The 14,579-nt window shown below is 29.7% G+C and overlaps 1 protein-coding gene and 1 long non-coding RNA gene across 2 annotated transcripts; one reads left to right on the forward strand and one right to left on the reverse strand.

The window, feature by feature from the left end:
* Positions 1-1,719: 1,719 nt before the first annotated feature.
* On the reverse strand, positions 1,720-3,240 carry LOC139905065 (uncharacterized). The gene is made up of 3 exons (XR_011779536.1): positions 2,599-3,240; positions 2,407-2,546; positions 1,720-2,343 (listed from the first exon to the last, which is right to left on the reverse strand). It is a non-coding gene; the product is annotated as an uncharacterized lncRNA (long non-coding RNA).
* A 9,569-nt stretch (positions 3,241-12,809) lies between these two features.
* Positions 12,810-14,120, forward strand: LOC121116734 (uncharacterized). The gene is made up of 5 exons (XM_040711027.2): positions 12,810-12,928; positions 12,991-13,467; positions 13,528-13,692; positions 13,750-13,941; positions 14,010-14,120. The coding sequence occupies exons 1-5, from the start codon at positions 12,856-12,858 to the stop codon at positions 14,015-14,017; spliced, it is 915 nt and encodes a 304-aa protein (XP_040566961.1). The 5' UTR covers positions 12,810-12,855; the 3' UTR covers positions 14,018-14,120.
* Positions 14,121-14,579: the final 459 nt, after the last annotated feature.

Genomic DNA, 14,579 nt, shown 5'->3' on the forward strand with positions numbered 1-14,579 from the left:
TTATTAGGGACAAATGTCAATTATAAATATACAAAAAATAATAATACATTTTTATAAAGAAAAAAATATATTAAGTATGAGTAGAAATAAAATCCGTCTTTTTCCTATCAAACTTCAAATTCCATGTAGAATCCTCATTTTTCTTCTTCTAAATAATTTGTATAGCTAAGAAAAGAAAAAGTAAATTAATATGTGTAGTATTAAAAACGTCTTATACTTATCTTAAATAAATTGTACTTTAACATGTTGGAATCCATGGAGCATACCCAATTTTTAACCCGAAGAAATTGATGTTAGACAAACTATTTGCACGCTAGACATTTGTGTCTTAGTCCCCCTTTGACACCATTCATGCTGTTGAAAAAAAAAAAAAACTGACATCCATCAAGGCCACAAACTTCCAAGACGAAGAAAATACGTGGTAATTGATGGAAATTTAAAAAATGAAGTGTTACATTATAGTCCTAAAGAAAAAATTTATTTTGAAAGAAGAATCTCCTGGAAATGGCATGATTTTTAAATTGATTTTCATGTCTTTATGTGTATATTTTATTTGAGTAGTTTGAGAAATTAAAATATGTATTATTATTTATTCCTTCACCTTCCCTTAAGTAATAATATATTATTTAGGACGCTCCATATTGTCTTTTTTTTACCTATACCGACATTAACCAACTCTTAATTTCCAATACCGATATTAAATTTAAGTGTTCACCATTAGTATACGTCTATTTACTTTTTTTCATTGTTAAATAGTGTTTACTTAAGACAAGGCCAGGTCATCTTGTATTTGTTTAACAGAAAATGGTCACCTAATTTCAACTAATGACAATTACAGTTTTCCATAAGCAATTGTTTTCTTTTCGAGACTTTTTAAAATCCGATACAGATATTGTTTTTAAATTAATTATATTGGGTATTTCTAACATAAAAACTTAATTATACAATTAGCAACTAAGTAATATCTTTGGGGTTTCATATTATAATGATACAAGCACATTTTAGATCAACGGATTTAAGCACCGTTTCCTAAACTAATTTAATGAAAGGAGATGCTTGCTCTTATTATCGTTGGTTATGTGTCAGCTATATTAAATGTTAAATAGAAAAAGGTATACAATATAAATGACTTATAATTTACAGTCAGCCTATTACTCAAATACGATGTTAATTATTGTGGGGCTTTGGTCAGAGACATAATACACACGACGTGTAATGTATTTCATATTTCCTTCCCCTTTGTTCTTCTTATCGTCTTGTATTTTCTTTTATTATGTATTAAAGTACTGTCTTTTACGTAGTATAAATAGTCATATATTTTGTATATTAGAGTAGGTTTTTATATTATAAATAAAGTTGATAATATTGTAGAGAAAAACGCGTGCAAGGAGAAGGGGGAAAAAATACATATGGTATCATTGTTTAAAATACTGATGTGATTCTCATCTGGCTGCTTTATTATGATTTTTGAGGGTATAACGAAAGTATTTATTAGCAAAATGTTTAATGAAGATATACTACGTATAATTGACTTAGACGTTTTTTATCCGTTACAGTAGATTTGAAAACGTCACACTCCATGAAATTATAATTCATTATGAACCTTATTCTCAGAATAATAGCTATTGAAACGACAAAGTAGAGTATTCCAAAATATATTCTAAGTTTAAAAAAGAAGGCTTTCATTAAATATAATCTACATACTAAAAAAATATACCATCATACATTTAAGTTAAATATACAAAATTAAACAATTGGAATCATCTGAATAATAACAATACATTATATATAGAGAGTATTGAAATAATAGATTGATACAAATAATATTTTCTTGTTCTGACATCGGAGCCCAGTTAAATATGTCATAACTTTAGGTTGCAAAACCCAAGCGAGACGTGAAGTTTAAACAAAAAGATAATCACCCCTCTTCTTCAAGTGGAAGTTGCTATATACAATTGTGCACAAGATAGATATATCTCTACCGATGAAATCTAACTAATTATTAATAATAAAGTAAATGTCAAAATCATAAAATTAGACAATAAATATACTAATAAAAAACATGTTACAAATAAATCCATCTTAAAGATTTAGAGCCAAAGAAAATTATGTAGTAATGTCCGGCGATATTACTTCTTGTTAAGAGCATCAAAAAAGATATTTTCCCCGTTATTTATACTTATATAACAACATACTATTATTGTGAAGGATATACACAATTTCTAATTATAATGCTACACCCAATGTAACTACCCCCGTTGTTGTGACCATTTAAGCAGTTGTTTTTGTCTTTTATGAGTTTTCTGAACACCATGTCTTGGAGCCTATCAACCATAACTAAGCCTTAAGTGTTAAAAAAAGTAATATTTATTGACTTTATAATATTGGAAAACCTAATGATCATACACAAGTCTTTAAGTGAAGAAACTAGTCTCAGACAAACTAGTTGTGAACCATCCAAAGCTATTACCCCCGTTGTTGTGACCATTTAAGCAGTTGTTTTTGCTATTCAATGAGTTGTGTATCATAATTCTTGATATGTTTAGCTAAAATAGAATTATATTTTATGGTTAGATTTAAAACATATTGAATACTTACTGTTAGATAGTACAAAATTCAGAGCTCCATTTCGAAATTAGTAAATATTTTATACTTTTTACTGATAACTTGATCGTCATTTGGTGTGGATGACTCAAAACATTTTTATATGTATTCCTATAAATGATATTAGTACCAACATCCTCCATTAATTTAATAATGGTTCCTCGGGAAGGGATAGGTTTACCCGTGTATTTCTCCATAAATTTTTTGAACATAGATGATTAGCAATGGATAAGGTTATATTACATACAATCAGCATCTTTGAGAGATCAAAGGTAAAGTCTGACTTGATGTATTCACCGTTAACTTGATTTTATAGATGAATATCCATACTCTTGTTATGAGATGAGGATAATGAGTGGCGTGTAATTCTAGACAGGGGACTAAAGGCACATTTATATCGATAAATCCGACAAGCCATCTGTTTCTCATCCGGTAAGTATTTTCCAAATTCCTGGGCCTCTATTTCCAGAAATCCAGACAGAAGGATACGTTATTTTAGGAATTTTATTCAATTCTCTATCGACTATCATTATCTAACATTATATTAATATTGAATAATAAAGGCGGGAATGATAACGTTCTTGATTGATAGATGAAGATGTATATTATTTAATCAATGATGCCATAAGTATTTCTTCTCTTCTCCTCGCACGCTTTTCTATTCTTAGCAAAATTATCACCCTTAATTATAAAGAATACAAATGTTCCTTTAATAAGTGTTATATTATTGCTCCATGTGATTTCTTCTCATTTGTCTCTCGGTCGTCCTGGATCTCTCCGCCTACAAATAAGTTTGTGTCTCCTCTCCCTCGTCAAGACACGACACGACGTCACGATAAAATGAAGGGGTATGCCGTTCAAGAAGTGTAAAAAGCACAAAAGGATCTTCCAAACTCCAAGACAACTCCAATTATATGCCTGTAACACTATTTTTTTTTGACACAAACGTGGAAAAAATAACATATATCCCTTAATTATAAGGCCTTTAAGACAACTTTTCCAAAACTGGCGTTCTTGTACCACTAGAAGTACTCAACTTCATGGTGGTTCATTTGGTAGAGCTGTCATATTTCGTTTCTCCATTTGTTAAAATAATGATATGCACAAGAATATTTTTAAAACAAGAGCCAGGCAAAGACTGTATGTAGTAGACTAATAGCAATTGATATAAAAAAATAACCAAGCCAGTTTGGCCTTTTTGACACAGCCTTCTTCTTCTCCAACTTTCGGACTTGCTTACGGGGTAGGCAGTGTTTGTTGAGACGCCCAATTGATTGTTGTTCACAAATGAAAATTCGTCAATCTCGTTAAAGTGTCATTTTCTCGACTTGTACGTAAGTTTAGGTTTGTTTTGTTTTGTAATTATTGTTAATGATTTAATACATATATACAAATATGAACTAATTCTAATATTTCACCCTTCATTAATTATTGAACTAGTAAGTATTCAAATTTCAATGGACCACCCGGTAATATAGTATTATAACTTGAACGAACTAATTGTTATAATATTGATATTGATATATTTCCCATGTAAGAGATACTGTTTTACATAATAGGAGGACATCAAGAAACAATTCAGGATTGACATATATTTCCTTTAATCATTAGTTTGATATTGGATAGAGATTTTTTATTTTTCTATTATTAAATTTCTTGTCTGATATCCTTTTTCTATTCTGAACAGAAATATGTTCATTCAATTGACAGTGCAACAGTAGTAAAACTAAATTACCACAGAATTTGAATAATAGGATTATACTTGTTAAACAAGAACTCCGCTATTAAATTTGTCAGAAGGATGAGGGTAATCATGTCCATTTACTTCTCAGCAACTGATTTTATCATAAAGGGGAGAATAGTTTGCCTTATTGTTCTCATGTCCAAAAAACTTACCACTGACAAACTTTACTGTTTGAGCTGAGTATATTTCATCAATCATCAGTGTCAAATACTTATCTCTTTCAAACCTTTGATTCTTGAGATGAGGTATCTAATCCTGGATTAAGGTAGTCTGCTTGTACCGGGATCGCATTATATATTATTTTCAGGTATCCCGTAGACATAAGTGTCAGGATATTGGGGAATCAATGTTGATTGCTTACTTTATATTCTGAATTGAAACAATAGGACATTGAGTTATTTTTAAATTGTGTACAATTATAAAATTTTTTTAAAGGAGAGATCATCTTCTACTCCAAATGCTACAATATATAAACCTCTCGTATTCAGAAGGATTTAGACTAGTGAAACATTTGGAAATTTGAGTAAAGAGTATTCTGAGTGTAATGATTCTGACAAAAATATAACATAAAGTTCTTTAGGTGGGTGTAATTTGTTCTCTATGAACTGCTTTTTGTTGTTCATTCTCAAACTGGAGCCTTTTTGTTCTCGATGATAATTGTGTAGGTCTAGAAGAGGAAGTGCTAATGAGAGATAACTTGGCAAATTTGACCACTAGATGGGATGACATCACCTTGAAACTTCATGTAATGAAAAATAAAAAGTATGTATACTCATATATCGATGCTAGTATTTGAAATTGACCTAAATCCATTACCGCGAACACACAAAAAATTAAAAAAAAACTAGCTTTTAAAATACAACAGCATTTATTAAACTCATAATACCATTCTAAGTTTCATTAACACATGATGCAAAAATTTCAAATAAGTTATTTAGGAACTTGAGAGCCTATGTTTGACCCATAATAAATTTATTTTTTATATTTAAAATTTACGTTACTCTATAAATTTGCAATGAAGTAGTCCACCAGTGGTATGTGCCCAGTAAAACAAATTCCTTCTTTATTTATGGAATATATGAAATTGATAAGATAAATAATTATGTTGGAAAAACAGCAAGGAAATAGTAGTAAAATTTGATATTAACACCCCTCTCTACTCCTATTTTCCTAATGCACATGAGAATGGGCAAGGTATCCATCTTTATCTATAACTCGGGTACACTCCTTGATGTAAGTAGAGATTTCAATATCTCTTTATGACCTGTTGATAGAGAAATGGACTGCATATAAATGCAATTTTGAATGTCTAGCTTGTTTACATTTTTGTTTATAATTTCTCAAACCTGGAATACAATGGTAAAAAAACGTACTTATCTTCATTTAAGTAAGTGATGTAACATAATTAACTTCTTAACTAATTATAAAATGATAATTATAATTATTACGTAATATCTCTACCTATAATTCGTCAGATATTATTCTCAGAGAAAATCAAAGGACAACTTATTGCTTCCTAAACCCACCATTATTTGTTTACAAAAGGAAAGGAATCCTTACTACCACAAGCAATAGATTATATTTTCATTTTGTAGAAAAAACTCTGTCAATTAGAAGAATGCTTGGAAGGAGAAAGCTTCTTTAAGTGAGCTACAAGCTGTTTGAAATAAACAGCTAAAAATTAGTAGTGAAAAGGGAAGAAGGAATTCACAAGGACATTGGCAAGAATTACTCTACTGCCGATCCTCAATTCTACTCTGAGTTCAACAAGGACTTACAATTATAACTGTGCAACAAATCTTGAGGGTTGAACTTCGTCTTTTATGATCACACACGAATGTTTAATCAGGTTCTTTAATATAGTTGAATTTATTTAAGAAATTATGCTCAGGAATTAAATAATAATGAAAACTTCTGAAGGAAAGAAAATTCATTCTTCAGATAACCAAATCCTAAAAAAACGGTCTACCTCAAAAATTCAAATGACTTACATCACTAAGCATGAGCGTTTACTTATGTTACTTTGTAAATAAGGTGATGTATAGTGGTGCTGTATTTGTAAAAAAAAATATTGCAGAACTCTCTGAATGATAATAATTATCATTAAGCTATAGAGGAGACACTAGTACCCTCAATTAATCCATACTTATATTAGAGCCGGCTACAAAAATAACAACACCTTATGGATATTATATGTAATTTTAGTTTGCTCATGGTTCATTGAATTAACAAGGTAAATTCTGCAAAGGAAGAAAACGTTGCATTTGGCATAAGGTGAAATAACAGAAAGTCGTCTAAGGTATCATAAGATGCGAAATCTTGCGTAGGGCAAAATGTATCAGTACGAACCGGAATCTACTCAATCTAACAGCATTTTTATAAAAAAACATTACGGATTATCTTGCTAACTACTCAGCAACTCCTAAGTGTTACTATCAGCCATTTATAATCACATATACTCCTGATTACTTTTAACTTAGATGTTCTCTCCTCTATAGTTAAAGAATATTGACAACAAGGGAAAATAAAAATACTGTTCATATAGCCAACAACTCATAATGTTATACGTTAAAAGATACTTAGAATTTACACTTCTACCTATAAAATATGAAACGCTCACTCTGTTTTCCCTTCTCATTTGAACAATTTAAGGTTATTTGATTTATTTTTCTATTATTATAATTTTTTGAAAATAAAAGAGAGAATTGAATTAAAACAGTCGTGTAATGAATCTATTCAGGGAATTAAATATCTTTTACTTATGAATAATTATTCTGATACTATAATATAAATAGATTAACCAAAAAAAAGTATATATATTTGTATTTCTTAACACATATTAAATGTTGTTTAATAAATGTCTATATATCTTTTTTTGTGCTCGAAAAAAAGATGCACTACTTTAATTTCATATGGAACATTAAAGATTTTTTTACTTGTGTTACGTAAAAAATCATTTTTACATACAAACATATGTTACTACTTATTTATTTAATAATTAAGCTCTTTTAACTCTATTACTATACGTACATACATTAATTAGGTCATTCATATAAGAAATGATCCGTTGTGCTCTATATTAGTTTTAACTATCAATTGATACAACAAACTTACAACAATTTAAAATCCTGTCATTTTTGAAATTTGTTAGTTACACATATACGTATACTCACAATTTTAATTACTTTATTGATTAGTGTCTAAATTTCAATCTCTAGTAATATTTTTTTCTTCTTTTAAATGGCCTATATTTGAACTAATATACATTTTTTTTCGTATTTAATTATTATTTAATCTCTTAAATAATAAATTTGATAAAGATCAAGAAATATTAAAAAGTGTATTAATTTTAACATTAAAGTGTTATCACCGACCTCAAAATACTTATAATAAACGGAGAGCGACGCTACATTTGTGGCGTAATTGTTGATTTAATAATGGATAAAAATTTACATCCTGTACAGAGCATCTGGGGACACATATATAAATAGGGTTGGGCAATAACTATTTTTTCTTTAAATTATTGATAACCTTCTTGTAGTAGTACAAAATTGCTACACATTAAAAAACCTTTTTTACTAATGCATAACACATGAAAATTACTTTAAATTTTACTGCTACCAAGTTCAAAACACAATTTATGCAAATTTTAATGTTTTCTTAAAATCTATATTGTACCTACCTTATAAACTTTACGTATCTATATCATTAAATTCACCATTTATAAATATATAATTAAATATATACATTTTATATCCTATTTGTGTAACCTTTAAAAAAAAAATTATAACATTAAAGAAATGTTATAGATAAAATGGGTACATATAAAAATGTTATTCGTCAAGTACTAGATGGCAAAAAAAAACACTTGGAAAATACATGTAATGGATAACCAATGTTTTTATGCAACTGTGCCATTAATGATCCTTTTGATCCGGAGACTTAAAATGGGGTTCAGATACCAAATAAACGTGTCTCTTTAATGTTTAGTTTTTGTCTGCTATTTTTTTCTCAAATATTTGACTGCCAAGCAAGACCAGCCATCAAAGTGTGTGTTGATAAATAGCTAATATTCACTTATTAATTGAACTCTTTGTCATAAGCAACGAAAATGAGCTACAAAAAATTTTCAGGTGAAGAAACTTAACATTAGTTTGGACAATATAAATGTAGAGGAATATGTTCTATATCTCAGATATAGAGGACCTTTCAGAGCCTGAGAACAATTTAATTGATGCCCCATATTTTTATTATTGTGTTTGATTGTTTAGATTAAATTTATTCAGTACGGTCAAAATGAATCGAAACTTAATCAATGTAATTTTATGTTAATAAATTACTAGAGTTAAAAAGTAACAAATACCTACTTTTATGTATATTAAATTTTTTTTCTCCCAAGAAATAAAACCCCAAAAATTAGTACAAACCTTTAAAAAACATATACAAACTATCTTTTTTTTTTGTCATAAATCGTTATAACGTCATTTCTACACGTATGATATGTAAATGTAAAAATAGACATTAACTGGGTTGCTTAAGAAGTATATTTCATACTCATGTAGATGTAAATAATTTTTTAACCATAATCATAGTTGTAATATAACAACGTTATAAAGATATGTCATTATAAAATCGTGTGTATGTTTTGAAGTTTATGAAATAAAATACTAAATTTAAAGCAAAATATCATTTTAATGTTCTTACGTTATTCCTTGAAAAGCTTGTCTTGTCTCACTTGAGATATGTACATTCCACATTCATAAATATGTGCCTTAGGATATCTATTATATATATAAAGAAGGAACTTGTTCATAAGCATATTTATGAAAGTATACAAATACATCTATGTAGTTGCGATAAGTGGGGAACAAAAACCACATGCTTCAAAGATAAATGATGTTTTTTGAGGGGGGAAAAAAATTACAACCCTAAAAATGAGCATCATCAAAAGAACTATTTTATCTGAATGAAACCTCAAAAAAAGCCTTACATATTTTGATAACATACATTAGACTATCCAATTTTCGGATTAATATTGTTCTCCCTTAGCAGAAAGACCGTTTATACTGGGAACACCAGAAAAAACTGACTTTGTGTAACTTTTAGGCCTCAAGGGCTACAGGCTTTTTTAACTTGTAAAAAGTATTTATAAGTTACAAACCATATATCAAAAGTACAATTTTTTACTCTAGTATCATATTTCCGAGGATACAAGAGGCCTAAAAATGACAAACTTTGATCAAAAAGTACTTTTTCTTAACTATATTGGCCGGCATTACCCTGAAAAGAGCCTGAAAGTCCTTCAAGTTTGTAAAAAACATAGGAGACTTTAGAGTAGGGGTAAGGTGTTAATTTATGAAAATAAGCAAAATCAACTTTAGCCCAACTTATATCGTGACTACATATTTGGGTAGTATTTTTGCGAGGAAAAAAATAAGATCAGAAAGATGATATTAAATAGACATATAAAACATATGTCGCTATTCAATAAACCTTGGGAAAATCGACTCTCTCAAATGACAAAGCAAACTAAAGTTCACGGCTATATTTTGAGTAAATGGACCAAATATAAAATCAACGTACATAATCAAAGCGCAGGTGTAAACCTCCACAATAAATTATGTTTCAATTGATAAAAAAGTTAAACTGTTTTTGTCTACTAGTTGGCTCATGGCTGTCGTTAGGAACGCAATATATATATTTATATATTTTGACCCTATGTCTAAGCCAAAAAAGAATTTCTGTATTACTATTATTCATTTCCAGAAATATTGTAGTACATATACAAATTGCAAAGAAGTAAGGAGCCCTACACCTCATGGCCCCACTGGTTGGGTTGATCCTTTCGTATAAATTACATCTTGATTTAAAATTTATTATCTACAAGGTAAATACTCGATTAATATCTCGAAAAAAAATACAGTAAATTTTGATAAAATGAATATTTTTAAGAAAAAGTAATTTTTTTGTGTTAGGAGCGGTTTTTGGCCAGATATTCTAAAATTATTTGTTTAGAGGGCTTAGAATATGCTCTTGTATCCGAAAAGTAGGGCTAAAAATGAATTTGATATCAACAACCCCCCCTCTTACCATACTGATAGTGTTGTGTCAGTCCTTTTTTATTCGGTCCAGATTAGTCCATTCCTAAGAAAAGTTCTTAAGACTGTTGATCCTTTTGACTGTCAGTACTACAACTTATTTAGAAAATAAATAATTGGGTGACCTCATTAAAGAGCAAACTGTATTATTTAAGGACTGATATGCAGAACTTAATTGGATAGGACTATAGTCTTTAGTCCTAAATAATGGCCAACACAACACTAGTCCTGACTTTTGGGGGAAATTACAACTAGAGTTAAAATGTTTACTCTGACCTTCCCCCCACCCCCCTCTTTTTTTCTTACAAATATATTAACTTTTATTACAACATATGGCAGGCAGTATTGCAACTCTTTTATTTTGTTTTTTTTAGCCTGCGGGGGAAGTAATACTCATTTAGATAGATTATAAATATACTCAAGCAATAGCTTATGAATTTAAATATGTTTTGGTTAAATTTGCTGAGTGTATGTTAAAAAAACCAACTCAGAGTATCTGAACCAAATACATATGTTCTTGCAGTTGTCCATTTGTATCTATAATAACAGATCTAAAAATGTCGAAACAAAGCTGTAGGAAGGACATACTTTTCCAAAGTTATTTATCTAATTCTGGGATATCCATCAGATTTTTTATTGGACGTAAAACTTAACAACTTGGAACAGTATCTTTGAATCCAAAATATTTACTACTTTTCTATATGACCATATAAAATTAAGTATGTAAATGTACATAAACTCAGTAGGCCAAAGAAACACATTCTTTCCTTATGACTTGATTCTTCCGTATTCTTGCATGAGAATACATAAAATATAATGCCTAGAACGAAGATAAATGTATTATGTACTTCTCATAACGGTCAAAAATATTTTTGATTTCCAATATGTGATAAACCAACGAAGCGTTATAGCATTAAAGTGGATATTTGATCATGTTATCTCTATCTATATATCCATAGTCCTATATCTAGTCATGCATTTCATTTTGTATTAACTTTGAGTCAATATTTTAAGATAATTCTCATTAAAATTCAAATAGGTATATATATCCTTTAAATTCAAAAGAATCTAATTTTTTTATTAACTCACATATTAAATATTGGATCACGAAAATAGTTTGAATTTTTATGAATTTATTTACCAGTGGGAATAGCCAGCATTGCTCAGAGATATCAGTCGTCGTTACAAGGACTGACAAACTTTGATTTTAATATAAAAATGTACTCCCCTGCTTCTTTTCTTTTTTAACATTAAGCTCTGTGCTTTGATACACACACTCCTTGCTACATTGCTAGCTTTTAGAGGAAGTAGTCACACAGTTCAAAGTTCACACTTAAAAATTAGATTTAAAAAAAACAAAAAAAAACTACTTTGATTTCATTAATGTAGATTGTAATTAGAAAGATATTTTATTTTTAAAAGCCACTTTAGTGCAGAATAGCTGCACTAACAATAAGTGCGGCCACGTATATTTCTTAATATGAGATTTGTGTTTCAGCAGGAACTTCGACAGTTTTAGATATAGAGGAAATATACGGGCAGAGTAAACTTTTATAATAGTTAAAAGAAATAAACCTTCCATAAATATCTTATTTATAAAAAACTTGGACAATGCCTCCCCCCATCTGGTGTGAACAGCCTTAAATTCAAAATATGAAAATTGCGTCATTAATTCTAAAGACCGATATAATATATATATCGATCTCCAATTTTCAAATGATAAAACTGGTCTATTACACCAAAAAGAGTGAAAACCCCCTAATTAGTATATATTTAGAAAAAAAAAAGCTTGAACAAGATGTACTCCTAAAAATTATTTAATTTCAATTTTCTATCTGGAATAGGCATATTAACTTATAATTTACATAACGTTATTAAATTCTTAGGTACAATTTGAGTACATATTATGAAAGGTAATTTTTTCAAAAAATAAAAATATCAATTCACTGAAAATATTTCCATAGGTCTTTAAATTTTTTTTTTTTCAAAAAAGCTATGTATGCAATTGAGTATTTATAAAATAACTGGAATATTTTTGTACAACTTCACACAACGTTATATTTTAAGATTTTTGATGAAGAAGAATAGATGACATTATCATGTTGTCATAAAACCTATTTTTGGATGTTGAACTTATATTTTTCTTTGTAAATGAGTTTCTTTCGATACATTGCAGTTCTATTTGTCATAATTACTTTTACCATATCTTAAATAAAATCAAAATAATAATATATTTAAATTAAAGGAGGTCGTTTGTAGTGTAGTAAATCAGATATGTTTAATTACAATAGAGCTCTCAATTCAAAAAATAAAAATAAAACATGTGTTATATTCAAAGACAAATGTTTCTTTGCAAATCTATTGGATTGAAAAAGTCAGTATCAATTCAGGATTCTAAGAGCTTACAAAATGATGAGAGGAACAAGTCTTGTTTGGAAAGCTATCATCATGATTGTTTTGATACAGGAACCCTTTGTAAAAGGTAAGGACGACATTAAGTACATAAGAATAAGTGTTTCTAACTCAGCATGAATGAACTTTCAGCTCAACTTACAAAAACTACTCCACCACCTGCCACAAAGAGTACCAATGCTGCTAAAACACCTACTACAGCCCCTCCTATATTTACCAAAACAACCCTTCAACCAGCCACAAAATCAACCGTTCCCCTCAAGTCAACTAATACAGCTGCCCCACCCACCAAAACCACACTTCCAACAGCTACCAAATCAACTACTCCTTTCAAAACAACTACTGTTACTCCAAACACCAATCCAACTCCTACTAAAACTAGTGCTGCTCCCACCATAACCACGACTCCTATTCCAACAAAAACTAGTGCTGCTCCCACCATAACCACGACTCCTATTCCAACAAAAACTAGTGCTGCTCCCACCAAAACCACGAATCCTATTCCAACAAAAACTAGTGCTGCTCCCACCAAAACCACAAATCGCCTTTCAACGAAAACTACTTTATCTACTGTGGTAAATACAACCCCTCTCTCGACCCCAAGTTCCCGTAAGTATAGGGTCTGTCTTTTTTGTAGATGATTAATAGTAATGCTCTATTTACTGGTAGAATGCAAAACATTGGGAGGCAAGAGATGCATATTTCCTTACACTTATGAGGCCAGAACATATAGTGGCTGTACCGACGTCGACGATGACCGATTCTGGTGCGCAACCTCAGTTGACCAAAATGGATTTGTTCTTCAATTCGATTACTGTTCTACGAGTTGCCCCGGTATTCCCTTCATTTTTTGCATTTTTTTTGCTTGATCATTATTGATTATTTCTATAGTGGCCACAATTCCACCCTCAACAGTATGCCAGACACTAACTGGTTATGATTGCATTCTTCCCTTCTTCTATTGTGGAATTGAGTATAAAGGTTGTACTGGAAAGGACAATCTTGGAATAGGATGGTGTGCAACATCGGTAACTAGCAATGGAGAAACTGTCACTTGGGATGAGTGTACAGATACGTGTCCCAGTAAGTTGATAAAGATCCTTTTAAATATATTATTGATTTATTTATATTATTTTTTACTCTACTTATAGAAGCCTAAATGAAATGAGGAAACCATGAACTGCTTTAAAAAAACCTTATTTATTTATTTGTAGTTTCTTAAAAATGCAAACATACTATAAAATAATATATTTTTCAACGTACTTTACAATAAATTTTTTTTTTTTTTCAATGTACATTTCGAAGTTATATACTCTCCCAATTAAGGTGAAATATTGAAAAAAAAAAAAATGGGAGGATTAGTTTTAGATTGGAATACTCTGTATCTTTTTTACGTATTTTTTTGAAGAAAATAACAATTTTCCCTGGGGAAAAGACTGATTCCACATTTTGCAAAACATATTTCTAGCTACCATTAATCCAAAAACCTCAGTCCACTTGATTTCACTGGAATCATGTAAGATTAAGATAATTGATTTATTTGTACGGAATCCAAATATCAATTTCCTGTTGTTAAGAAGAAATGTCTTGCCTTTGAAATAGGGCCATTTGATTTAATCGTTCACTGTCTCTAGCGATCACATAGAGGCCGATATGAAGGCCAAGGGCCCTGCCATATAAAAATAATAACTGAGAGCTATTTATCCTTTGTTAGCTATCCT

This window comes from Lepeophtheirus salmonis, chromosome 4 (assembly GCF_016086655.4).
Source record: "Lepeophtheirus salmonis chromosome 4, UVic_Lsal_1.4, whole genome shotgun sequence".
In the NCBI taxonomy this organism is placed as follows: Eukaryota; Metazoa; Arthropoda; class Copepoda; order Siphonostomatoida; family Caligidae; genus Lepeophtheirus; species Lepeophtheirus salmonis.